The sequence below is a fragment of the Cygnus olor genome, chromosome 2, assembly GCF_009769625.2.
Source record: "Cygnus olor isolate bCygOlo1 chromosome 2, bCygOlo1.pri.v2, whole genome shotgun sequence".
Lineage (NCBI taxonomy): Eukaryota > Metazoa > Chordata > Aves > Anseriformes > Anatidae > Cygnus > Cygnus olor.
In genome coordinates, this window is record NC_049170.1 from 107,875,117 (window position 1) to 107,902,717 (window position 27,601).

General features: G+C 38.5%; 2 protein-coding genes across 2 annotated transcripts in view; one reads left to right on the plus strand and one right to left on the minus strand.

Moving 5' to 3' along the window:
* The window catches only part of LAMA1 (laminin subunit alpha 1), a 103,719-nt gene extending 95,032 nt beyond the window's left edge, over positions 1-8,687 (plus strand). The window contains exons 58-63 of the mRNA XM_040550069.1: positions 1,041-1,230; positions 3,243-3,401; positions 4,440-4,593; positions 5,345-5,478; positions 6,424-6,646; positions 8,123-8,687. Coding sequence (XP_040406003.1) covers positions 1,041-1,230; positions 3,243-3,401; positions 4,440-4,593; positions 5,345-5,478; positions 6,424-6,646; positions 8,123-8,283 — 1,021 coding nt within the window. The 3' untranslated portion in view covers positions 8,284-8,687. The remainder of the gene's footprint in view (positions 1-1,040; positions 1,231-3,242; positions 3,402-4,439; positions 4,594-5,344; positions 5,479-6,423; positions 6,647-8,122) is intronic.
* Positions 8,688-9,762: 1,075 nt separating this feature from the next.
* ARHGAP28 (Rho GTPase activating protein 28) overlaps positions 9,763-27,601 on the minus strand; it is an 81,635-nt gene continuing 63,796 nt past the window's right edge. The window contains 7 exon segments of the mRNA XM_040550071.1: positions 9,763-13,776; positions 15,643-15,707; positions 16,342-16,496; positions 19,145-19,288; positions 21,970-22,167; positions 24,328-24,410; positions 25,846-26,008. Coding sequence (XP_040406005.1) covers positions 13,685-13,776; positions 15,643-15,707; positions 16,342-16,496; positions 19,145-19,288; positions 21,970-22,167; positions 24,328-24,410; positions 25,846-26,008 — 900 coding nt within the window. The 3' untranslated portion in view covers positions 9,763-13,684.

Consider the following 27,601-nt stretch of genomic DNA (forward strand, 5'->3'; position numbering starts at 1 on the left):
GCACACCTGTGTTATCTTGTATTGAGCTACAAGAAGTAGGATGATGGTTTTCATGCAGAATTATGAGTTTTGAACATGGACCTTGCCTCAATTTCTGTGAGTTCCTCATGGAAGAAGGTATCACAACCACTGCATCATAATTAGTATGTCCCTAACACATTTGTGATTGTGAGTTTATCATAGTTCTGCTTTTTTTTTTTTTCCTTCAGAATAAGAGACCTATTGTACGTCTTGTAAGCATTTTGGATTTCTGTTTTCCATATTCAGACCTCAGCTGTTCCCTGCTTCTTTGGGTGATGCAGATAACACCTTGCCCTCTCCTCTGGATTTTCTGCAATTGTACCTTCTATGTCTGCTTTACTCCCCGGGCCACCAAAGAAGATAAGACTACTGAGAAGAACCACTCTTGAGACTTATCTGTGTTAGCCTTTCTTTGCCAGGCTCATTTGTTTGAGGCCCACAAAACACAGCCTGAAAGCCAATTGTGTATGCTTCTTTCAGCTTAGGAAGACCCTGCATGCAAAAAGAAAAGAACCTTTTTTCTTCTTAGCTACCAAATATAAGAACATTGCAGAGGGTTGAAGCTATGCAGTCCTAACCTGGTGTCTCCATAATAAACGCCTGCTCCATAAATAGCTTTTGGGGACCCAAAGTCTAGAACCTTTAAGCTTCCCTCTGTTCTTACTCTTCCCATTTATATTCCAGCAAGTCTGGCTAAAAGTAATGGAATTTGTTCCTTCCTTGGGGCAATGGGCAAGCCTGCAGTTGCAAACAGCTGAGCCCATCCCTCTTAAAACCAGCTCAGTGTGTGACAAATTCTTTTTGCATTTCTAACAGGTACAGCACTGATTTGTATTATGAAATACATTATAGGTCATGCTTTCATAGAATACAATGCAAATTCTACTTCTCTGGCCTTTGTAATAAAAAACGTCCTTTCTTAAAAATAAATTGGTTGAGGCTGTTCTCTGCCTCCAGAGAAGCTTTATATCAATGCAGAAAAAAGTATCTATCAGTAACACTGAATTTTTGTCGTCTAGACTTTCTGTCCAGCTGAATCTCAGAACCTTTGCCTCCAGTGGCCTGATTTACTACATGGCTCACCAGAACCAGGTTGATTATGCAGCCCTACAGCTTCATGGGGGACAGCTCTATTTCTCATTTGATCTAGGCAGAGGAAAAGCAGTAGCATTTCACCCTGCTGTTGTCAATGATGGAAAATGGCATACGGTAGGTAGTCACTGATCTTGTACTCCATTTTCTCTTCCCTGGTGTTACTTGGATGGCTTTCCACTTCCTTTCCTGTGCAATTTCTGTGTTGAAGGGCAAACAGGATTTAACCCAGTCATTAAACCATACAGATAACTGTATTCAAGTATAATTACTTCCATTTAAAATTCTCATTATGCATCGATTCCAGTAGACAATTACTGTCAAGTATCTCAGATTAAATAATCGGGAATAAAATAGTTCACCCATAGTGTATTAAGCACAGTAGTCATCTTCACTGGAGAAGAAACCAACAGAAAGGTTTAGAAACTCTGATCTTTTCCACAGAGAGCTTTCCATGCACTGTGCTACCAAAACCCTACAATTTACTGTGGGACAGAATGAAAAGGATTTGTGGGTGCACAGTTTCTCCTTTCTCCCACTTATCACTTTAATACCTGAGCACATCATAGGTGCTCACATCATGAGCACTTGAGCACATGGCTAGTGCGAATGGGGAAGCACTCTTTCCTTACCTTGGTTGATGCAACAAGAGAAAGGTAGATATTTGGAATAAACGGAAGTTGGAGGGAGACAACTTGGCCATAAGGAGAGTTTTGGGAGAAATTATAGCTATAGATTTCAGGTAATATGTAACATGCACGGCCTTCTGTACAGATGCCCTGCATTAGCCTGTGTCAGCCCAATACCTCTGAGCAACCCACTGACTGTTGGCTCTGGCTTTCTTTGCAAGAAATGTCTGTGATGTCTGCATAAGTTTTAAAAGCAACTCTCACCACACGAGTTTTCCTTAGGGCAGATGAGGATGACAATATTCATCCTTCTAAGCTTCGCTTTGCTTGTCCGTATGTGGTGCCTTAACCCCAGGAAGTGGCTTCTCTGGGACAAGGTGATTGATGACACTGAATTTTCACCTTTCCCGAGTGCCTAGGGAATCAGCAGAGTTATTTCTATTTTTGTATATAAGCAGTAGAATAACAAACAGCAAAAACTACCATAAAGAAAGCAAACATGAACTTCTGTCAGAGAGAGATATCACAGATAAGCTCTGCTGCCTACCCTGAAGGGAAAAACACTCCGGGATTTACAGTAGCTTGTTTAAAATTAAATATACCTCCATAAAACCTCATACTCACATTATCCCCTTTATAAGAGATGAACAGGTGCTGTATGAGAGGTCTGCTGACCTACCTCTACTACAAATAGCATAAAAACATGAACCTTTTCCTGAGATTAAGGCTGTCACACCATTTCAAAGCTGAGGATGATTATTGCAGTAGTTGTACAATCAATTTAAGCTAGCATGCATTGCTGCCAAAATAAGTACTTTTTCTTTCTGTTCTGTCATGTGCTCATTATTACCACTGCTAGTACTTTATCCCCTTACCAACACAAATGTTCACGAAACCTCATGTTGAACCTGATTAGGATTCTGAATGTGGCTACAGGTAACTGGGGAAGAGTAAATGGTTATCTGACTTCAAATCAATTACCTCATCTGCATGTGAGTAAGTGTTTTAGTGCAAGGAAGGCACAGGGGCATGAATGAACAAGATAGACAGGACTGGACAGCTTTTTGGTTGTAGCAAATTCATCACTGCACATCATAAAACTGCAGCATAGCTCTCCGAAGTGCACACTCCTAAGACGGCTCAGCTGGTGGGCAGGACAATCTTGCAGACTAGCACAGAACTCCACTTTTCAAACTCAGTTATGTACTCATATTCTAAAGCAATAAACCAGTCATTTTAAATATTAATTGTGAAGACATTGAAAAACTTGTGCAGACCAACACACAATCAGTGTAGGCCCTTGGGGAGGCAAGAAAGCAGTTTAGCTGCTTAGTTGCATTCTGAAATGCAACTCAGCCCCAGCGAATTTCAAGAGGGTGCCTCAGTATAGTATATCAAAGCAAACTAACCTTTAAAAATTGTCTTTCTTGCTTTTTTGGCAAACGATGACTAGGTGACTGATTCAGCTTACTGTTTTCATGCTCTCATTTTTTTTTCCAGATAAAGACAGAATACGCTAAAAGAAAAGGTATCATCATTGTGGATGGACATGAATTGGTAGCAGTCAGTGCCCTGGGAGATGGCAGCACTTTGGATGTGGAGGGAAAGCTCTACGTGGGAGGACTCCCCTTAGACTATGTGGCGAAGAATCTTGGGAATGTAAGAAGGTTTGAGGAGGGGCAAGGGCTGTTGTTGTCTGATAATAGGCAATATTAGAACGGGTGTACTGCATCAAACTCATTTGATTCAGTATCCTGTCTCCGAGGGGTGTGTGTGTGTGTGTGAAAACAACAAAGAAGGAAACAACAAAGAAAGTTATGACCCTTTACCAAATATAAATCTTTCCAGCTTTCTATGGCTTAGTGATTCTAGCTAGAGGTTCTAGCCTTGTGTTTTATTAATAGTTCTTAATGGATTTCTTCTACTATCAATCTCGTTGTTGAAAACAGATGAAGAATATAACATGTTTAATACTAGAAGAGAAAAATATGACCTAGAACCTCAAAAACTTTAGTACCTAAATCCTTTAGATTCAACTAAGAACTGGGACTTAAATATCTGAAAGGCTGGGATTAGCTGCCTGAGAGTAAAGCATCCATGCTTTTAAAATGTATTTTTTTGTCACCTTCCTCCTTGTGCAACCCTTTATCTTAGGGGAGGAGTCTGGCATCAATAGCAGTATTTCTCAATTCCTACATGTACTTTCTTCACCCTTGCTTTCTAATTGCATAGTAGGGATAACAAATATTTTAATACTTTGAGTCTGCAATTGCTGAAAACAGTGATAGAGAGAAATTCAAATGAATCTTACTGCTGGATAGAACTCTGGTGATATGTACTTGCACAGTGTCTTAGAAAATCTTGATTTACATGTTAATTTGTTGAGACGTTTGAAATCTCTTTAACCATAGGGTATATCCCTGCTCGAATTCAAGCAAACGCAATTCTTTCTGTACATTATAAAGAGTGTATACCGTGTTCCTATACAATATTTGTTTTGCTTCCATAAGGCATTGTGTACATTTGAAACCTTATATAAATAAATATAATAACTAGAAATGTAATTATGTAAATATTTTAGATATTGATGTGTTTTGTTGAGAGAATTTTTAATTTATGGTAACACCATGTAAATCACTAAAAGACCATAGGAGAAGTTTTTATTATGCATTAACTCTTGCATTTCAATATGCCTAGGTGACTCACAGTATTCCTGCCTGCATTGGCAGTATGACCATCAACAGTAAGCAATTGGACAAGGAGAGCCCTGTCTCCATCTTTGCTGTGAATAAATGCTACGTCACAGTGCAGGAAGGGACTTTCTTTGATGGAAGTGGTTTTGCTGCTCTTTGTAAGTATCATTAAATGGAAGTAGTACCTTATTGAATTAATGGTAATGAAAACATCCCGCTTTTAGGCCTTGCTGAAACTATACGTAATTAATATGCCCTGCATATGTATTTCTAACTGAGTTGCTCAATCCATATGTCCACAAGTGGCCATTTTTGCAAAGGGTGATCTTCCACACGTGAAGGACCTAATCATAGAATCCTAAAATGGCTCAGGTTGGAAAAGGAGGTGCCCCAGCCCTCTGACCATCTTTGTGTCCTTTCTCTGGGGCCCACTCTAACAGATCCACATCTTTCTGGTTCTGAGTGCTCCAGACCTGGATGCAGCACTCCAGTGCTAATGATTTGGGGGAAAGAAACAAACTATCTCTTTCTTCAGCAGCTAAGAATATCTATGTTCGTGATATTATGTTGAGGTCCGTAAAGTGAATTGAGACAAAAAAGTTGTAGGGGAATTGTCAAATAATATGAAGCATTATATTAATTTGCACTCTTTACTGTTTCTGCAGCAAATGAGATAGAATATATTAAATCTACATGAATAAAAGAAAAAAATATTTGGAAATTTATCTTTTCCAAAATGTGAATTTTGACTTTGGACAAATTACTTTGGAAAAACTTTACAGAGTTTCTACAAGATCATATCCCAACAAACTAATTAACGTGCTTTTTAGGCCTTTTAGTGAACATGTATGAATGCTACTTCGTACTGTGGTTTACAAATCTTTTATTAGAAGCTTATAACTTTTTCAGATAGAGAAGGTTACAAAGTCCGGTCTGATGTGAACATCACACTTGAGTTTCGTACAACAGCCATGAATGGTGTTCTCCTTGGGGTCAGCAGTGCTAAGGTTGATGCCATTGGACTGGAGATTGTAAATGGCAAGGTAGGCTGCCCTGTACTGGCATACTCATTTCACAAGGCTTGCTTAAATGTGAGAGGCTTGAACCTTTTCCTTTTTAATTTTAATTTATGTTAACCTGCAGCCACTGTGACCTCCTGTACTAGATAATTTGTATGTTAGACTGAATATATTCCTGTCTTGCAGTTTAATGCTTTTTCTGCCATAGAGCTAAACTTGTCCTTATTAAGCATATTCTTGCATGTACAAAACACCCTGTTTTGTAATCTCTTCTTCAATATTCATGAGCAATACTCAGGGCAATTAACGCTAAATCCACTGGCCGTTATGTTCCATAAACCTTTTTTAACAATCAATACGTAGTACACCACTCATCTCCTGCAGTAAAAAATGCATATTTGATTGCTCTTAAGTATTTTCTTTTTTCAGAAATAGCTCATTTTTTATTCAACGCTTCCTAGCAAGAGACAGCATTAAATATAACTGCTTCTGTGGGATGTACTTTCTCTGTTAATATTTACATATTAATCCTTACCACAGAGTTGAGGAAACATCTACTGCTTTGAAAAATAAAGTCATGAAAACAAATCAATACACGTATTGGCAATGATAAGTGCTTTCAGTTCATTCTCTTTCCCTTCGACTAGATACAGTGGATCATCTTTCAGATCTTAAGTCCCAGCTTCTCTGAGAAAAGGATTTGATTGTATTTGTAAGAAACATTGAAATCCCAAGTATACAAAGCTAAGCAACAGATCACTGCATGGATGGATCTAAGTCTATTAGATTTTTCAGATACTTCAGTAAGGATTCACACTCTATCTATCAAAGTAAACATTAGCTTTGCATAATTACCAAGCATTTATTAAAATGAAAATCACTGCACCAGCATGATTTTATTTTTATCTAGAGAAATTAGTTCTTCTATTCTTACTTCATATCTTTCTTGGCATCTGGCTGTTTATACAGGTTTTATTCCATGTCAACAATGGAGCTGGCAGAATAACAGCTACGTATGAACCAGGAGTCACAAATGGTTTATGTGATGGAAAATGGCACAGGCTTCAAGCAGACAAAAGCAAACATCGTATTTCACTGATAATTGATGGGAATTTGGTTCAAACTGATAATCCCTACGTTCAGTCAACATCTGCAGACACAAACAATCCCGTTTATGTTGGAGGTTATCCTGGTAGGTACAATAATATTTCTTTTTCCTACTCTCCCTCCTGTGTGCTCGCTCTCTCATAAGAACTGGCTCCCCCAACCCCTCTCGCTCAGAGTCATAAAGTTCATGATTGAGTTATAAAACATACTTACCATTTTTCACATTGTCACTGAGGTCACAGCATATTAATATTTGTGTGTTCTATCTTTGTGGAGGAATGCATTTAGCTGTTGTGTGTGTTGGCTAGATCAGCTGAATCATTTTACTTTCCTACACAAAACGACTCCTTAGTTCATGAGAAGGATTTCCTACATGTGGCTTGTCTTTCAGTCTCTCTCAGGATTAACATCCTTCCTGTGTATGTTCATATTTGGTTCTATTACAGCCAAATTCATATTAAGGCTTCCCTTTACTTTCATCTAAGTAAGGTTTCTACAGTGCTTTTATCTGCTTTATTTTTTGCTAATGTTCAATGTCAGGGGCTGTGCAGGCAGAAGCCAAATTGAAGCAGATGCACATATATCTCCCTCAATCTGTGTGTGTTTCCTTCTGAATTAACTGCTTGTCAGTCATAGTATGATGGTAATATAAAAAGATAGTAACACAAAAAATATATAATTGAAATATCTTTGAATAGTGTAACTCATTAGCTGATAATTTGAGCCAGAATAAGTTATTCATTAAGAGGGTTGAATTTGGATGATCATGAGCTTAACCTTCTTGTAGGCATATACAAATACATTTATTTATAGCCTTTTAAGTATCACATCGTTACTAAGTAGGCTTTGTATTGTTTTTAATATTCTGTACCTTTAAACATAGCATCAAATGCCCATCAAAACAGCTGTTTCAGTTTATCAGTTGAGATCTTTCCATTTGTGTGAAAACAGAGTGATGAAATCTGAAGGGCAAACTCAGCCTTTAAATATTTGGAAAGCTTTAGGGATAACAGCTTAAAACGTTACAGAGCATTCAGTTGGACAAGGTTTTGGTTCTTTATGAAAAATGAATTAATGGTAATTAACTGGATCTTAATTAGTATAGGTCTTATAGAGTGAACTTAGTGTAGAGTGAAATTTTTCACAGGTTGTATAGAAAAGAAGAGTTGAACTCTGTACCACGTCTTATTTGCAAAGGGAATCCATGACGGTGTACAGCTCAGCTGTTGCTTTATATTCTGTCAGCTACAATTTTTACTCGGAAGACACATGTAAAATGGCTTTCTCCTCTCTTTTCCCCACTCTTATCTCCTGTTGTCCCCTGAGGCGATTTATTCCTGCATAAGTTGTCCCAGTGCATGGCTCATGCTTGAAGGCAGCAATGCCCATCCATGGTGGGATGTCTGAGATCATCCAAATGTGAATGGAACTTGGTGCTCCTCAGTTTTTATTTTTCTGTCTCATTTGGGAGGGATGGGAAGCGATTAAATAGTAACCTGGATCTTTGTTGTTGTTTCAGTTCATTGGAGATATGTTCTACATATTTGATATTTGTTTTCAGGTGACGTGAAGCAAAACTGTCTCACGAGCAAGAGCTCATTCCATGGCTGTTTGAGGAACCTCGTGATGAACAAGGGCCAACAGACAGAATTGTTTGACTTCAGCAAAGCTTTTGACCTGCGTGGAGTCTTTCCTCATTCCTGCCCTGGGGCTGAGCACTGAACAGCAGCAAAGCCGGTCTGAATTAGAGAGTGTTAATTTTTTGTTTGTTTGTTGATCTGTTATTTTTCGTTCTCATTTTGTAATGAAAAGAAGGTTTTGGTGAGAACCTGCATCTCTTTTGATTTTTTTTCTGGTTGTTTCCAACTCAGGTCATCTTTTTTAGTAAGAAGCTCTATGTCTGAATTTTAACTAGAATTTTTCTAAACAACAAATACCTCTACTACAATGTTAATGGCATTAATTGGGTATTTTTCTTTTGGGAATTTTTATTAATCAGTGTTTACAATCTGTGTTCTCTTGATTACTTGACAGTATTTCATTTTATTGTGTCTTGGTCATTTTATAAACTGGTAATAATGTTGGATCATGTAATAAAACTACAATAAACTGCATTATTTCATGTAGCTCAGCAATCCATGTATTTCAATTAGAAGAAAATGGGCCGTAAAGTTATGAAGTGAAAAGTACAAGTGCCAGCAGAGGGAGCAGGAGACTAATGGCATAATTTTGAAGGTATCAAATTCAGAGTATAATGAATAGAATTTTCTTCTTTATAGTTTATATGGTAACCCTGATCCCTTTTCTTCCTGCTTAATATCCAGTCCTGTCCCCCATTAGCCACGTTATCTTAGGTGGATCAGCTGCAGGACAAGCAGCAACTCCCCAGCACAAAGAAGCATGTGAAATACTGTGCTGGTGAAGAAACCATTGGGATCTGGTTTGGCAACAACTGTGTATTTTGGTAAAGAGAACTAATGCATCTTTCTTGGGAAAACAGTATTTCTTACAGGATGAAAGGGAACACCTTCCATGCCCTAATTAACAGGCCAGACAGCAGTTCTCTCTCTCTTTTCTTATTGTGCTTGTGTCTTTTTCTAAATTGACACTTCCATTGCATACACTTCCTCAAGTATACCTTGGGGGCTACACACTGAATCTGACTCAAGTAAGAATGTGTACTCATCAACTGACTGGATCACTGACCAGTGGTGAAACATGTCTGGTACTTACACATGCGTCTATAATAAATGTAGTTCTTTACAAGTCACTTCCCTCTCCTTTTTGTCTTTGAACCAGCAGAGTTTTTGTCTGTGCCTCATAATTTTGTTTGTCTTTTTCCATGCATGTTTACAGTTCCTTCCAATGTCAATATTGCTCTACTTATTTTACGGTAGTTTTAAAAAAAATACTATCTCCAATGAAACCTAGAGTACTTTGTTGCTGATTACAATGAGGCAAAATTATAAGTACTGTCATTTTGTTTTGTGCATTGGAGTAGTCCAAGAGAAAAGCTCCTGAAGCAAAAGTGCTCCACTTAAGCAAATGTGGCAGAATGTGGTCTTTTATATTTCTGTGTACTTGTTCAGGTGGTATACCAACGGAATTGCCTTTGAGACAGATTCACCACACCTTTTTGCAATTTCTGTCACCTGCTTCCATCAGAAAACCACGTGTTTCACTTTGAAGAAATTTTTTGTTGTTATTGCTTTTATTTTTGACATGAATACAATACAATGGACACAATCTGCTGTACAAATACACTAATATGTGGGCTTACTTCAACAAAACACTTAACATTATAATGAGGAGTTTAAGGGAAACATACATGCAAACATTTTGCTTTGATTAGTGGCATTGTATTATTTTCCAGAGAAGATACACATTACTGGAACGCAATTCAAAATAAAAACTGAAACAGTGTGTTTGTATTTGTTGCCTGTTAACCCCAGGATGTGATCAAATAAGGTTCACATTACAAGCAGTAATTGAGGCAACATGGTTTGGATGAAGTTTAATCCATATCCTCAAATATGTCTTTTAACGTATATTTTTAGATAATTTCAAAATATTGCCCCTTATAAGGGGGAGCATTTTATCTATGTAAAAGAATAATGGAGAGGTGAAATTAATAATAGAAAGCTTTGGAATATTAAACTTCTAAGCCAAAATGTTTTTCCTGGAAAATGGAGAGTGAGGTAGTTTTTATTATATATAGACATAGACACATTTGCACACACGCACACATTAGCTGAATAAACAGGTTAGAACATTCTACTCTGTTTCTGATACCTATTTCTTGCAATACTCTCTCTGTATGTGTTGATATGCAAAATGTCTTTGTAGAACCATAGAATATATAAATTGGAGTATATAAATGCTTCAGGCATCTTTGGAGTTTTTTGAACAAGTCTCTCCCTTCTTGCCACCACTTTCTTATTAATTGCTTTCAACATACTTTGTTTTGACTTCAACTGCTGTAAAGAGGAGCAAAATTCCAGATACCTCTGCTAGCATTTTGAAATCTAATGCCTCAAGTTTAAACCTCACATTTAAAAATATTGGTGAGATTGTTCACTTTGTCTGCTGCATATTAATTCAAGTTAGTGTACCACAACAACACAAAACAACTTAATGTGTAACAGTATTAACCACAGTACACATAGGTCATTAGGTCCATTTGTATTAAAAAAAAAACAAAACCATTCTGTTTCAGAGACAGCAGGTATTTGGCCACATTGTAGTAGTCTGGGCACTGTATGTAGAATCTAGTTCATCTGCTAACATGCATGTCTTATAAAGTTATAGGCAACTTTAGTGTGAAACAACTGTTTGCAGAATGGATTTCATTACATCAGATTTGGCTTTTCTAAGTTGCAAAGTGGTAAAAGGTGAAAGTCTTTTAATAACCCTTTCTATCCCATGCAGAGTACAATGAGATTTGGGAAACCACTTTGATGGAGTCCTCAATTCAGGGTCCAGAAGTAAGTTGCTGAGTAAGTTACAGCCTGAACATAGGTGCTCTGTACCTTTCTTTCCCTTGCATAGCTATTGAGAATACAGGCTGAAGGGAGTGGGCAAGACGGTGAAAGTCAATGTGTTTGAAAGTACTGTAGAAAGAGTTATCTTGTTTGCTATGACATTTCAAATTCTCTAGTTAATGTTCAGGCTTTCTGTATAGTCATAAAAGCTCTTTCGTTGGCTATAAATACAATGATGCTTAGCATTTCTATTATGCATTTTGTATTCAAAGCACTTTCCACATAAAATCCCTTTGCTGAGTTTGTCCTTCCTAAATGGATGTTTATAACTCCTGCTCTGCTCATGGAGTTCGGCTGAGAGCAGCATTTAACTCCAACTAATTCTCACATTACCTTTACAAGGAAAGTACTAGTCCTGTTTTACAGCTAAAAAAGGAGGGCAGCATAGCAGAAGGAATTCTCCATGGCCACAGAGGGAACTAAAGGAAATCAAGAACAAAGCACATGACAAAGCATTAATGCTGAGTTCTACAAGCAAACCACAGATCTCCTCTCTCTCATATATTTAAAATAAATAGTTGTCAAAATAAGCAGTGCATGTTATAATACAATGGTCCTGGTCTAAGCCTGGCTGCAACTATGCACCCATTAGTGTTATGAAAAACAAAAATTAGAAATATAAAAATTACACTGTGTTTTAAAGTAAACAAAAAATAATGTTGCTAAATTTTATCATTTTTAATCTCAAGAAAGAAAAACAGAAAGGCAGGATCTGCCCTCTGTAGACATTATTGTTGCTGGTAAAATTACAGATTAGTTGTTGACTTCTTCCACTGAACACTGACAAAGAAAGTTAACTATGGGAGGACACAATTAACTTTGAACCAGAAGTAGGATTTCTTAAGTGTGAAAATCATCATCACAGAGCTTCAGCAGATCATCACAAGTTGCAGGCTTTCTCTGTAGGACAATGTACTTTATGTTCACCTGGAAAACCTGTTTCAGAAAGCTTTTACATTGGTACCTGGTAACTGGAGCACCAGCTTCTGTCTCATCTGTGTGTCCAGATGATGAACAAGACCTACTGATCACACTGTGGGTGAACTCATTGTGCAATATGTTAATTAATGTGATGACGGGGACATTGCGGTGTCCCTGAAGGTGTTGGTTGAAGGTGTTAGTTCCCACTTTCTTTCTAAGACAAAGATGAAAAAATACTTTCTCTTTTACGGAGCCTTGTGATTTTCCTACTTGACAAACATGCTTTGATTATATAAAGTGTAGCCCAGAGCCAGATGATTAGGTGAGGAAGGATGCTCACCCTTGTGACTGGCTGCCAACCATCCTGTCTTATATTTGCTGTGCTGAACTTTCAAGGCAGTTGCAGCCCCTGTTCTCTTGTCATCCTATGTATTTTCATAGACTGCATGCAACCTGTAAAAGTAGCTGCAGTTTGCTATGTATTTGTAAAAACCCTAGCATAACTGGGCCTAGTCTGGCTGTGGTCTTGAGGGCTTAGTATGCAAATGTTAAATAAGTCTTAAATCCCTCTGCTCATTGGAAGCTCTTTTTCTTCTCCATGCTGTGTTACACAAGGTCTGGAAAAAGATTCTTCTTCTCAATGCAGCTGAATAGTATAAAAATTGCTTACACATCGAAGCTAAAATAAACAAAAGAAACATAATTAGATTACAAATTAAGAAACTATGATGTTTAACGAAAAAGATGGCGTCAGTAAGTGGCACCATTAACCCATAACTCATAGTGTGGCATTACACAGACTTTAATCTGAGTGTATCAAGTAAAAGATGGAGCCAGGGGATGTGCCCCTTCTCACTTAGTATTCATCTCCTGAAGCTTGTGTGTCTGACAGAGGAAGGACGGAGAAAATGTTTTGTGGCGCTACAAATGCACGCAGTAATGACATCCAGACAGACGATTTCAGAAGACTGATAGTAATATATACAGTGGTACATACGTAAAGCAGTATAGCTGTCTACACAGTAGTTCTCCCCCTTGCTTCCTTCCCTCCCTCCCCCAGCACCATGTACTCATGAGGAGTGATTGAGAGATGTAAATATTGCAGTAATGCACACTGCACAGGTTTACTTTCAGCAGAAAGGTTTGATTTTATCACGCAGCTATGTCTTGGCACTGCTGCTGGTCAAGCTTCTCTGTTCCATGCTTGACAGAGTCCTTCTTCTTGAATGTGATGCTTCTGTGTTATGCTGTGGTCGGTAGTGTTTCATGCATCCTCAGATGCCACTGGATGCTTTCTTTCCAAAGATCCTTGTTCTATTGCCAAGTCAGGAAACGAACAACTCCATATGCGACAGGTTGTTTTCAGTGCTTCCGTACCTTGATCTGTCCACCTCAGCTCCTGGGCCAACTGGCACAAGCACAATCCATATGAAAGCTTAACTGATGTGTTAATGTCAAATTGGCCACAAACTGGAGTGACAATTCTTATACCGAAAGTAGTATATGATCAACATCAGTTGGACAGTATGGTAGGAAGGAATAATACCCTGTAGAAAGCTACCATTTTGTTTTCATCTCTGGCAAGAGGCAAGAGCTTCTGAAAATGACAGGCATCACAGTTGTCCATTTGGCCTTTGTCCAGTACACTGCAGCTTTGGGCTTCAGCTTGCTTTTGGTTTTATCACCCATTCCGCCTGAGGATTTGCACGGTAAACATCTAACATGTATGCGTCCGGATCCAAACAGTGCTGACCTGAAACAAAAGTTGACAGCTGTGAATTGCATCATGTTTTGAGTGCATTTAGTGAATGGGATAGAGCTATGTTAAAATGTCCTTGAATGCATCTCTGATGTTCACATAGTGAGTTTTGTGTGTCAGGCTAATGTATTCTGGCTACAGATAGGGGCCTTGCTAAATATGCCAGTGATTTACTCAGTGAGATTCGTAATTCACTTCCACTTCCAGGCGGGATGCCTTGCATTACACTGAGTTATGGATGAGGCATTTAGTCAAATGTTAAACAAATATTATGGTTTCTCTATACCTATTAACAACACTATTACAGCAAGTGCCACAGTATATATATACTTTTTTTCATTGGATGTACTGGACTGGAATTACACCTCTCTAACTCTCCAGTTTCTGTGCTATTTTTAAATGCTGAAAAAGCAACTCTGTAAACCATGTGTTCCCATCCATGTAGGAACTCACAAAGACAAATACAGACTATAGCAAGGTTTCTGGCAGTTGCTGTTTTTCCGTTTAAAAAAAAATAAAAAAAAATGGTCTTTTAAGTCTGGCAGTTTGAAGGTTGCATTAGGTGGTGACTGGGAATTGGCTGGCTGGGGAGTCCCTGCTGCCTTTGCCACAATTTGCCTTTCACACCAAAAGAGGCATTTGGTGCTCGTTAATTGAATAATAAGGCAATAAATGCTTGAGTTAAGTTGATTTGTTGAATTACATTGGATTTATGCTGGGTTATGAAGCCATTTAACTGGTGAGGTTACGTTGCTGTGACACAAATGATGATAGTAAAATTTTTGTCCAGTTAGTTACTTATGTTGCTAGGGTCCTAATGATTTTACTCAAGTGAAAGCAATATAAATGAATTGATGGAATAAGGTTCCCTGGAACATCTAGGATTATATTAAAAACAAAACAAAACCAAACCATATAAATTGTCTGGATTTTTTTGCAAGAACATGTTGGAATACTTAGGATTGTTTCAAAAGGTCTTTAGCATCTCTGTTAGGATCTCTTGGTCATCCTGTTTAACCAGCCAAAACAAACCAGTATTCAAATTAAGCTTTGTATGAGCATAGCAATAATAAAGACTTTGGTTCTTGACTGCTTTTGAAATAAGTCTGTGGTGTTCTGTAATAATTTTACGGAAACTGTTTAGAGCTGAACCTAGAAGTAATGAGTCTCATCAGACAACTGATAAAAGACTCAGATCATTCAGAATTTCAGGATTTATGGAGAGGGAGTCAGGATTTGCAATATCAAAATCTGGTTTTTGACCTTTTTTTTTGTGTGTTTGGCAAACCACTGTTGTTATTACAAAAATGTCACTGCATGAAACACAGAAGAAAAAAAAATCATTACTGCAAGGTATTCATAATATTAATAAAGCACATGTATTAATACAAATATATTACATACATATAGGCAGGGGCTGAATTCTCCATTCCGTGTTTATATTTTGGGAGGTTAACACTTACACACAGTGAGGAAGAAACAGAAATATGTTTTAGGAAAAGACGTAAGAGTGAGGTAGAATGTGTTCACAAGAGGAAGATCAAGGAACCATGGAAAAATGCCCAATTGTGAGTATGAGAGAGGTAAATGAAAGGTCAGATGAATTTGGCAGGACTACAGCGGTCGTAAGGAGTCCTGCTGAGATCTTGCCGTCAGGTCACTCTATCCTGCAGGGTGCCCCTCCAGTCATGCTGGAGTCAGCAGGCATCATTAGATTGATTTTAACAACTGTGGATCAGACACCTTTCCTGCAGATGGACTGGAGGGCAGGAAGACCCAGCTGTGTGAAAACAGCACTGACCTGAGGTGTTTTAGGAGGCTGAGGACATTCAGAGTTCAATCTGCAAATAGGAGACCTACCTATGTTTCCTCCAACTTCATGTAAACTTTGGATCTGGCCTCTCATGTTCTGTGAAGATCCATGGCTAGGAGAGAAAAAAAGGTTCAGTTTGCTTTTTGTGTTATAACTTCTGCCCTATCAACTGTCATCTATATTAAGCAGAAAATTGATATTTTTTTTCCCTCCTCTGATGAATTTACTCATCAAAAGCAAGGACTTCTACCAAACAGAGCAGAATATATCTGCTGCAGAGGCAGTTTACTATGTCACAGTTAACTAAGCTTTCTATTATACTGTTTATTATTTATTTAAAGAATAGAATTATGTGATAACATTGGAAGATTCTGCAGGAAAGGCTTTCAAACACAATTTGCCATTTCCCATAGCTGCTAACAATTACTACTTTACAGAAATAAAATCATCAACATTTTATGGGCAAGCTCTTTGTATTCTTTATGCGGAAAGCCTATATAATATATGTTTCTGGTGGTGGCATAACAGAGGGCAGATTGATTCTGTGTGGGAGCCAATTATTAAGTAAACTATAAAGAATAAAATAAGTGGTTAAATTTTCTTTGACGGATGTAACCATGAATTAGCAATTTTAGAATATAAAAAGAATTCTTGTAACACAATGAGTCTCTGAAAAGGGGACAATCTATTTGTTAATGCTTCTGGCATTACTGTTCAGGAAAAACAAAATGTTCTGTTTTACCCACCTGTTTTCACAATGGAATCGAGCCAGGATGTCTTTGGCTTTTGTTTGGCTGTTGAGTTGAATTGCCATAGAGACTTTTGAATGCAGTGGTGCATAAACTCTTATCACCCCCTCGGGTATGTCAGACTGCAGGTATGGGGGAAAAGTGACAGCTCCCTAAAGTGAATATTCAGTAGAGTAAGTCTAAGGCACATGTTACTGTAACTCTGATCAGAAGTAGTTCTGCAGCTCTTTTGAGGTTGCTTGCAAAAATCACAGGCATAGATTCACTTAATTATCCAAAAAAAAAAATTTATAATCATATAATTGCACATTTATAGATACAGTATGGTAAGATACAACACAAAGACAAAAACTCCTTGGCAAACATCACAGAAGTGCATGCAGAATAAAGTACAGCCCTTGAATTTTAATTGCTTGCAATAATAGTTTGAGTCAAGTTGTTATCTGAGATTTTTAAAGTTATTCTTTTAACATTGTTCAGTGGACGAACAGCTTATTTAAAAATATATAAAAATGTATAGGAATGCCTGCTCTTCCCTTAGAAGATGAAATTCTCTCAATGCATGAAGATCCAGTCTGTTTCCACCTTCTAGAGCTTCAGCTACATCGAAGCTTACGTACAGTAAAATATTGAAGTACCATATGGTTTCCGTTAATTTGCAATTTGACCTTGTGTAGGGTTCAAACAATCATCTATGAAGTTTATGCACTCTTCCATGATTAATGGCAGATAAATCAATTAGCAAGGTTTGCATTCCAGTGCTAATCCAGTTAATACCATGCTGAGCAGAGCACAATAGTCTCTCCAGTTTCTGCTGCTGTGTAATTTAGGACATCTGAGACCTGGGGTTTGTGTTAAGTGCTCTCAAAATTCAACTCAGTTATCCAAACAGAGTTTGCTTCCAATTCACCCTTCATATTTCAGCTACCTGTCATGGCTAGTCTCCTTTTTATTAGATGCAAAACCAATTACTACAATCAATGATCTCGTCTTTCTAAAGGTGTGGGGCTACAGTAATGCACTTTCCTTAGAAGCTCTCATTGTGCTCGCTCCAGAGTGAGGACGGTTTTGGCACAGAGTAACCTAGACCTCTTTTTTAAACAAATACTTATGTCTGTATCTGCATCATAAATGTATATCCTCCCAACAGCACATTTCAGACAGTGCCAGCAAATGAATTCTCCAAAAAGCTGAATTAGCATGTATTCACCATTCACACATATCCTCTATTTCTATTTTTTTCCAAATGCTCCCTTCTGCAATTTCTCTGTTGTCTGTGTTAGGTGGTTTATTCTCTATCTCTCACAATCTCTTAATTCCACTCCTTCCTACTTAGTCATCTCTTTTTTTCCTTCCAGCCTATTCTCTGATATCTGTAGGGGCCTCAACCAGTTCCTTGATTACTGCTCTTGTAATTCACCTATCTCCATTCTTTAAAATCACCATGAAAGAATGTAAAGGCCTCTGTTTTGGTTGCCAAAGGTAGTCACTACATGGTGGTACCACACGAAAGCTGCTATAGGGACTGCATATGTTGCACAGATGTGTACAACTTGCCATGTTGCCTGGTTTATATGTTACACTTAACACGTATGTTCATCTGAGGTGTCTGTTGAAGTAGTGTTCCTCAAGTAAGTTCTTAAACTCTACATCCAGTTGGTGGAGAAAAGCTAGTGGCTTTAAGACAACCAGAGGAAGATCTTTGTATCAGACTTTCCTAAGCCTGAACTGGACCTGGAGCTCTGGAAGTCCTCCAAGGTATCCACCTCTCTCCTCTGACTATCTGGTGAATAGAGACCTGAGAACTACTTCATCAGATGCTTAAAATTTAGACCTAGTTTTGGTGTCTATGTAGGGCAAACTGGATTTTCTTTCTGCTTAGGAAGTTAGTGCAAAACTTGCAAGGAGAATATCGAGTGTTCTGGGCCAGAGCATGGGTAAGTGCAACTACTAATATGGACCATCATGTTATCCAACTATAGATCCATGCATTTATAGAATATCTACAGGTCTGTAAAGAACCATCTACATATGATCATTTTCTTATAAAAACGTATAAAAACATCACGTGTGTAACAGTTTATAACTTGGAAATTTCAGAAATCATTCTGCGTGCATCGCCTTTTCTCAATCGATCCCCAGTGTTTTGTCTTATCAAAATATTGGGATGGGAAGCACATCTTTCAAGATAGCTCCCAAATCACAGAATCAGAGAATGTTATGGATTGGAATCAGCTTATTTGTATGGCAAAATATACAAGCTGTTGTCTGACTGGAAAGTTAAAGGACTTTCTATTTTAAAGGTTTGTATAAAACCCACTATTCTAACACCTTCACTCATACTGGTTTTCTCTATTAAAATACACTTGATTTACATATAGTTAAAGAATTTATCTACTACATTGACCATAATTTCTTGAGAGCAAGTTCCTTGATGTATGAGGAACTGCATAGGCAAATAATAATGTTGACAATCACTACTATGGTGAAGAGAGCATATATGGCAATAGAGATGCAATAAGCAAACTTAAGTCAGCCACTTAGAAAGGGCAAAGGGGTGGATTATGTAGATTCGGCAGAGTTAAGGAGAAAGGCAGAATGAAGGTCTGATGTTGGTCTAACTCATCCCAGATGGCAGCACTTAGAATAGAAATAAAACTTGAAGACGTATTTGAAGAAGCAGTAGCTTTATAACACCTCTGTAGGAATTTCCTCCCCACACCCCAGAAGCTTTTATGAGATAACAGAGGAGGGATGTTAGTTAAAGCTGACATTTGGATATGTTACATTTTTATCACACCTCTGGTCTTTCAGGTCTCTCCCGCTCCATGGTCTTTCTCCTCAGAAGTTTTCTCACTCCTTTGTCAAACATCAGCTGCCTCTTGCTGTTGTTTATTGCTGCCTCATTCATTTTTCTCACTTGGGAAATCAGGAAGGATGGGACCTAAAGGGAGGAAAACAGAGCTGAGAATAAACAGTTGATTTTCCCCCTCCTAAAATTGGTGTTTGGTCTTCAAAAAGTTACCAAATTTCATGCATCAGAAGCTTTATTTATTACCGCAAGATACATGGGTTTAGCAGCTCCCTCTAACAACCCACCTTTGGTAGTTCATCTTTCATTCCATATCAATCTTTTTAGTGATGTTTGCCATGGTAGGAACTTTACTAGGAAGCTGCCTTTGCAATCTACATCATAACTTCCCTTTTTCACGAGGAAAAGAGTTAAGACTGTCATCATCTTCACACCAACTTTCAGAAGTCTAGTAAGTAGTATACACTTTTGGCCCATATTTTGATAGACTAGACTTTAAACAGTCATTTCATTTGATTCAAGTGTAGATATCTCACCTAGGCATCTAGATTAAATCATTCTCCTATACATTCTTGTCCTGGTTTCAGTTAGGACAGAGTTAATTTTCCTCCTAGTAGCTGGCAGGGTGCTATGTTTTGGATTAGAATGAGAAGAGCGCTGATAACATGCTGATGTTTTAATTGTTGTAGAGCAGTGCTTACACCAAGCCAAGGACTTTTCAGCCTCTCTCTGTCCTGCTAGCGAGCAGGCTAGGGATGCAGCAGAAGCTGGGAGGGGACAGACCCAGGACAGCTGACCCAAACTGGCCAAAGGGGTATTCCATACCATCTGACGTCATGCTGAACAATATATAGGGGTGGCTAGCCGGGGTGGAGGTGTGGCCGGCTGCTCGGGGATAGGCTGGGCATCGGTCAACGGGTGGTGAGCAATTGCATTGTGCATCACTTATTTCGTACACATTATTACTATTAATACTGTTATTATTATTATTATTATTATTATTGTTATTCTTTTCCCTGTCTTAATAAACTGTCTTTATCTCAACTCACAGGCTTCACTTTCCCGTTTCTCTCCCCCATCCCGGAGAGGGAGGGGGGAGGGTGAGCGAACGGCTGTGTGGTGTTTGACTGCCAGCCGGGCTAAACCACAACAGCCCATTTTGGCGCCCAACGTGGGGCTCGAAGGGTTGAGATATCGACAGATTTGACCAGAGTGTGTTAAACTAAAATTGGTATAAGTATTCGACCTGCTTAATAGTTGCTAGTCACAATGTTGATTGCCTTAATCTCAAGTCTGCTGTGCCTGTTTCCCAAATTGAGTTTTATAGCAAGTTACTTTCTGTATGTGCTCCCTGTCATGCTGTTTATCCTTTCCGGGCCCTGGTTTAAGATTGTTATGGTATTGAGTGGGTGTATCACATCCCTTATCATGCACCAGCCTCCGGGAAAGTTGAACGATACAATGGACTGTTAAAGACTACACTGAAAGCAATGGGTGCTGGGACATTCAAAAATTGGGAAACACATCTGGCAAAGGCCACCTGGTTAGTCAATACTAGAGGATCTGCCAACCGAGCTGGACCTGCCCAATCAAACCTGTTACGCACTGTAGAAGGGGATAAAGTTCCTGTAGTGCACGTAAGAAACATGCTGGGTAAGACAGTCTGGGCTACTCCCGCCTCAGGAAAAGGCAAGCCCATTCGTGGGATTGCTTTTGCTCGGGGACCTGGATGCACTTGGTGGGTAATGCAAGAGAATGGGGAGGTCCGGTGTGTACCTCAAGGGGACCTAATACTGGGTGAGAATAGCCCATGAGTTGAATTATAATATGTTAATTATCATATAACACTGTATGTCACCGCTACCATGGTTGCTATATATCATAGATGAAAATGGTGATTAATTAGAAAGTATTGGAAAGAGTGTAACCTGAGCATGACATAAATGGTATGGAATAAGGGGTGGATATCTGTCCTGGTTTCAGGTAGGACAGAGTTAATTTTCCTCCTAGTAGCTGGCAGGGTGCTATGTTTTGGATTAGGATGAGAAGAGCGCTGATAACATGCTGATGTTTTAATTGTTGTAGAGCAGTGCTTACACCAAGCCAAGGACTTTTCAGCCTCTCTCTGTCCTGCTAGCGAGCAGGCTAGGGATGCAGCAGAAGCTGGGAGGGGACAGACCCAGGACAGCTGACCCAAACTGGCCAAAGGGGTATTCCATACCATCTGACGTCATGCTGAACAATATATAGGGGTGGCTAGCCGGGGTGGAGGTGTGGCCGGCTGCTCGGGGATAGGCTGGGCATCGGTCAACGGGTGGTGAGCAATTGCATTGTGCATCACTTATTTCGTACACATTATTACTATTAATACTATTATTATTATTATTATTATTGTTATTCTTTTCCCTGTCTTAATAAACTGTCTTTATCTCAACTCACAGGCTTCACTTTCCCGTTTCTCTCCCCCATCCCGGAGAGGGAGGGGGGAGGGTGAGCGAACGGCTGTGTGGTGTTTGACTGCCAGCCGGGCTAAACCACAACAATTCTCCTATAAAATAATTGGTGTGGGATAGGTACCTCTACAGGGCAATTCATGCAAAAGGGAATATCTTAGATAGGCAAGGTAAATATCCTTCCAGAGGTACCTACCACTTTATCTCATTCTAGATATGTAAGACTCCAGCCAGTTACTAAAGAATAGTTAAATCTTTCTCAGAAAGAAGCTCAGTTTAGTCTGTTTTCTACAGTTCTGCTGTATATAGCAAAATCCTTCCCTGTACTGGAACTGTAAAGAAGGAACCAGCATTACTCACTGTCCACAGGATGTCCTGGTACCGAATTAAAAGCCGCACAATATGCGCTGTGGTGGCAGCTGCTTGCATTTCTTGTTGGTTTGCACGTTTCCCTTTGTAGATGAAGAGGTTTGGTGCAACTATCATAGAAACATTCCACAAATTCATTTTATTCTTTCCTTCATTAGCAACCACCTTCTTCAGGAACTGAAGAAAGGCCTGGAAAAACAACACTTATTATGCTCAGACTCACAAAATATTTTACCCAAATGAAGCATTTTCAGATGCACAACCTATATGGCTAGAAAGCTGCCATGTTTGCACTTGGAGGTGAAATTTAGGGGGTTTCGTATTCTAATTTGGATTTCTTGCTGTCACAGTTACAACATCAACCACAGAGAAATAGTTCAGCAAAATACATTTTAATAAATTATGTACCACTTAGAGCATAATCCCAAATCCATAGAAGTCAAGTACAGTATCTGTCGTAAGGCTCTGAATCCTGTAGTACACAAAAGCTAGAAGGGTGTTGCAATGGAATAATTAGTTTCTTCATAGGTTTCAAAGTGTCCATTTTGATCTATCTGGTCACGATTTTATATGCTACCATCATCAGGGTGATCAGCGTCTCTTCAAATGTGCACCAGTCCTATATGTGATATAATCTGAGGCACTTCTGCCAGCAACCCCCAGACTTTTGTTCTGGGATAATGAAAGCAAGAAGCACTCCGTGGTTATTCTCTGACGTCACTTCTGCACATGCATGGCAGACTCAAAGGAAACTCGTTTCCCTTTTGGGCAATTTATTCAGAATTTTACTTGTATGACTGAATAGGATGGATTGCAGCTGCGGTTAGAGTTGGGGTCTCCCAGTGAGTCCTTTTGCAAGACAACACCATTAAAACCAATATCTTTGTATCCTGACATTGCTATTGAAACATTTTTACAAACCAAGGGATTAAAAAACAGAAAATGTGTTGGAGAAATTTCTAAAATCTCATTATAGATTGCAAGTAGAGGCACACTCAGTTTTGTCATCATTTCTATTTTAGTATAAAAGCCTACCAATAATTAAAGCCACTCTTCTAGCATGTTTTACATATAGTGCTCCATATCTGTACGGACTTTTTTACAAGAAATAACTCCCATTGTTCACAGATGACTGGCAAGACCTTCAAACACTTGGAAGATGGTTGTTATTCACGTCCTACACCCATGAATAAATACAAGTAAAGAAAGTACCTGGTTTCATAGAATCATAGAATCATAGAATTGTTTGGGGTGGAAGTGCACTTCCAACTCCCCTGCCTTGGTCATCAAGGGACATCTCCCACTAGACCATGTTGCTCAAAGCCCCAGCTAACCTGGCTTTAAACACTTCCAGGGATAGGGCATCCACAACTTCTCTAGGCAACCTGCTCCAGTGCCTCACCATCCTCAAAGTAAAGACTTTTTTCCTAATATCTAATCTAAATCTACCCTTTTTTAGTTTAAAGACATTACCCCTTGTCCTATCACTACACTTCCTGACAAAGAGTCTCTCTCCAGCTTTCCTTTAGGCACCCTTTAGGTACTGGAAGTGTTCATAAAACTATATCTAAACTAACCAACAGGAGTTCTTCTTGGGTTGGGAACCTGCAGGGTCTTGATGAGAAGGGGACCTGATGAAACATCTGTGGCTCCCTGGTAACTCATTCACCCAGGTTTTCTTTAAGTGGAAACAAGTCCAAAGACCCAGACTGTGTCTCTTAGGGTCAGGGCACAGCTCTAACCAGATCTGGGAGCTCCCCACCACCCCAAATGCTTGTAGGCACAGCGTTTGTATCACGGAACAGTACAGGGATGTGGGCATGGGATTGTGAAGCAAAACAGCTGAGGCTGAGGCCCTGACATTCGTGCTGTAGATACATATTTCAGGAGTTTTTACTTTGGATTACCTCCTTCAGTCTGGTCCAGTGAACTGGAAGCCCTTCAGCCCTCGGGGTGCACTAGGCGAGCTCCTTGGGGACAGCTGCTCTTTTAATTTCAACCTAGAGAATTCCAATTATACAGAACCCCCAGGAACTGAACCTTATTTTCCCAAACTATCCAAGGAACATGCCTCTTTTAAAAGGATGCTTCAAGATAAATGATGTCTGGGAGCCGTTTACTAACATTTGGAGTTGGATACCTTCAGTAACTATTTCTAATTGCTTGCAAAGGAAATGACAGCTAGGGAATTTGATCACCTTTTCAAGGAAATTATAAGAAACACAGATGAATACTTTCATGGTGCAACTTCTGATCATTGACTGTTAAGAGAAAAAAAACACAAAACTGTCTCTCATTTAGAAGTCAAAGGCACCACAGATGGCAGGTGATAGCAAATAAAGAACTTACCTTGGCTGTGTCCCTGTTGGTTTCAGGCAGCAGCATGATCAACAGATGCAAAGCTTGGAGCTGTAACTTGATCTTGGAGATTTCTAAGAACATGAATAATTATATTTTTCAAATCCCAGTTATAATTGGTTTGATCTAAAAACCTGGTTGGTCAGCAGTTCTAGGAACACAGCAATGACTAGCCAGTTCAGATTAACATGTTTAGCTATTGATTAACAACAACTTTTTTCCCAAATATAAATTTGGTTTAATGAGTGAGTTTTTCCTTAACATCTGGGATCTTTGTCACAGACAGAGACAAGACTATATAAAATTCTGTCTAAATAACAAGGACCCAATATTTTTCAGTGCTAATCAGATTCCCTCTGATATCTGGGTCAGAATGTGTTGTACAGGGATCAAGTAGTTTCCACCCTTTCAAACTAAAATTGTTTTCAGAAAATTTTCATACTAATATTGTTGAGTATTTTGCTGAACGCTTATGTTATTAGAGTGGAGACTGATTGTTCATAACTTAAAAAAATATTTGTTCCAAATCTAGCACTCTAGCTAAATGTCAGTTACAAAATGCAATAATGAGTTGGGGTGGAGAAGATGGGAATGGAATACACTAACTCTCATCCACTTCCATTCTGGGAGGGTGAGTGAGGTTGGGGGAAAATCAAAAGTGTGATGTGGATAGCGTGTCTTTTAGTAGGAAGAATAGTCACTTTATTTTGCACAGATACCTCCTGTTCAGTCTTCACCACGCTGGAAAGTGATCATCACTGCATTCAGTCTGGGTCTCATAAGGAGCATACTCAATTATGTGAAGGATGCAGCAAGGGGTCACCTCTCCGTGCCCTTTAAACTACCTCATGGAGACATAGAAAATTTGGCCGCAGCCTTACATAAAGGTTCTAATTTTTCTGTACCAGTCTGCCTAATAAATTCACCATCCTGATAGTCTCACTCTGTCCTAGCTCAAGTGAATTTACAATAAAGTCAATAGGTATTGCAGGGTACTACTGCACTCTTCCTGGAATGGAAATGAACGAAATGTACTCCAAATAAGACAGCGTGTGTACACTGTAAACAAAAACAGATGGCCTGAAGCCATCTGTGATGGCATACATCTTTTATGAATATTCTGACCTCAACATAAACTTTAAGAAAAATAATAGATCTAACAGAATATTAACTAAAAGGAAGTGACTTGAACTTACCTTGCAGAAATTTTCATTTATGAAATCTATGATTTGTGTGAATTAGCCTACATATGAAAGACATTGCTCAACCATTGTTTGTTCAAAGGCTTCAAATCTCACAATAAACAGTTGTGTCACTCACACAATGAGTCTATACTATAGGCTAAATACACAGGTTTTTTTTTTTTTTTTTTTTTTTTTTTCCCGTCTAAAAAGGAACAGTTGCAGAAAAATTAAATGCTTAGGCCACTCAGTAGATCTTTTTTTCTTTCTACTTCTGCACTGCTGCAATTTATCAACATCAGTTTATACAAACTCCTTTTCTACCTACTTTCCACTAAAGTGATGAAAGCAGGCAGATATTCCACCGTGAAGAGCGGGCTTGGGAGTTCTCTTATAAACATTTTCAGCAGTCCTGCTGCATCATTGTTTCGTACTTGGTCCCAGTCAAAAGTGTCTTCATAAAATTTTGCCTCCAGTTCTTGATGAAGATTCTGAAAGATAAGAGGAACATCTGACCTTCAGTCATTGCTTCTAACCTGGCAATCTGAGATCACTTCAGAAATCTTTTTACAAACAACAGGCATGTTTATACCACAGTTGAATTAAAATAGCCCTAAACCAGTAGTGGTCGTGGTACAGCTGTGTGGAGTTCAGAGCAGGTTAACAAGACAGATTCCTGGGGATATTTTGCAATGCAGGCTAAATTTTTTTTGCTATAGCTAGATCTCTGCCAGTGACATATTTGACATATTAAAATACTCATCCAGAGGTTTTGACCCTTAAATCACAAAGGAGTTGCATGTTCTTCCTCACTGCCAGTGAAATTGCTAGACAATCTGTTGGCATCCTAGTCCAGGGGCCCTGAGGTTTGAACTTCATGACTTTCTGTCTTTAGAAGGATATTTTCTTTTAGGTTAGTGATAATTAAATTTGATCACTTTGTAAAAAAATGAAGGTAGCAAATCATCATCAAATTATCAGAAAAACTACACTTGATGTATGTTAAAACAAACAAACAAACAAACCAAAACAAAACAAAAACAAACACCTCAAAAGCCCAAGAGAGAGTTCAGATAGAATTGATTATACTGTTTTGGGTGCATATCTAATCCTGTTGTTCTCCGTGTTAGCATCTTGCTCTATAACCAAGATATATTTAGCTCTGGAGGGTAACAAATCAATGCTTCATATGTGTGTGAATCGGAAATATTCTGTAAAGTTCCTATTAGGAGCAGAATTTGGCTTCAAACCCAGATCACTGTTTGGAAAATGCAAGCTCTGTCAAAAAGTTTTTGGCTAAATAAGATTGAAGGAGGTCCTTGTAATGTAATGATATCCATAAATAATACAGCTTTCACAATTATTACTGGCCATACGCTGCCTTATCCATAAGAAGCCTGTTAATGTTTTTTTTTGTGAGACTGTTTTTGACAAAATACATCTGTAGCTGATATTCAAGTTTCAGATCATGCTTTTGTCAAATATACATTACTACTATGCAAAAAAAAAAAAAGCCAACAAAACAAAATAAAACAAAAATAAACAAACAACAACAACAACAACAAAAAACAGTCCATTTGGACAGAAAAGCTTTCAAAAATGAATTCTGTTTACCATGCCTCACTTGAATGGAAGGAAATTACATATCAAATATGGTCACACATAATGAAGTGAAATGGCTGGCACAAAAGGAAATAGAGACTCATTCAGGATTTGGTATATAATGTTACAATCTCATTTTTACCAGCACATTTTACTTCTTGTAATCTGGGCTATCTCAGCTTCCTCTGTTCACATCCTTTGCCCATAAATCATACAAACACCTGGATTAAATTTTCTCTTGGTAACTGACTGGGAAATGTGGAACAGAACTCCTCACCTTATCAAAATCACAAGAGGAGAGGAGAACTACTCTCCATGTTTCTGCTGAGAAAGCAGTAGAAATACAAAGAAAAATTTTTGAAACATGTACATATATGTGTACATATATGTGTACATATATGTACAGGCAAGAATATATACAGATAGATATACATAGAAACATACACACACACACAGACACATGCATCTAAGTGCTTTCAAAA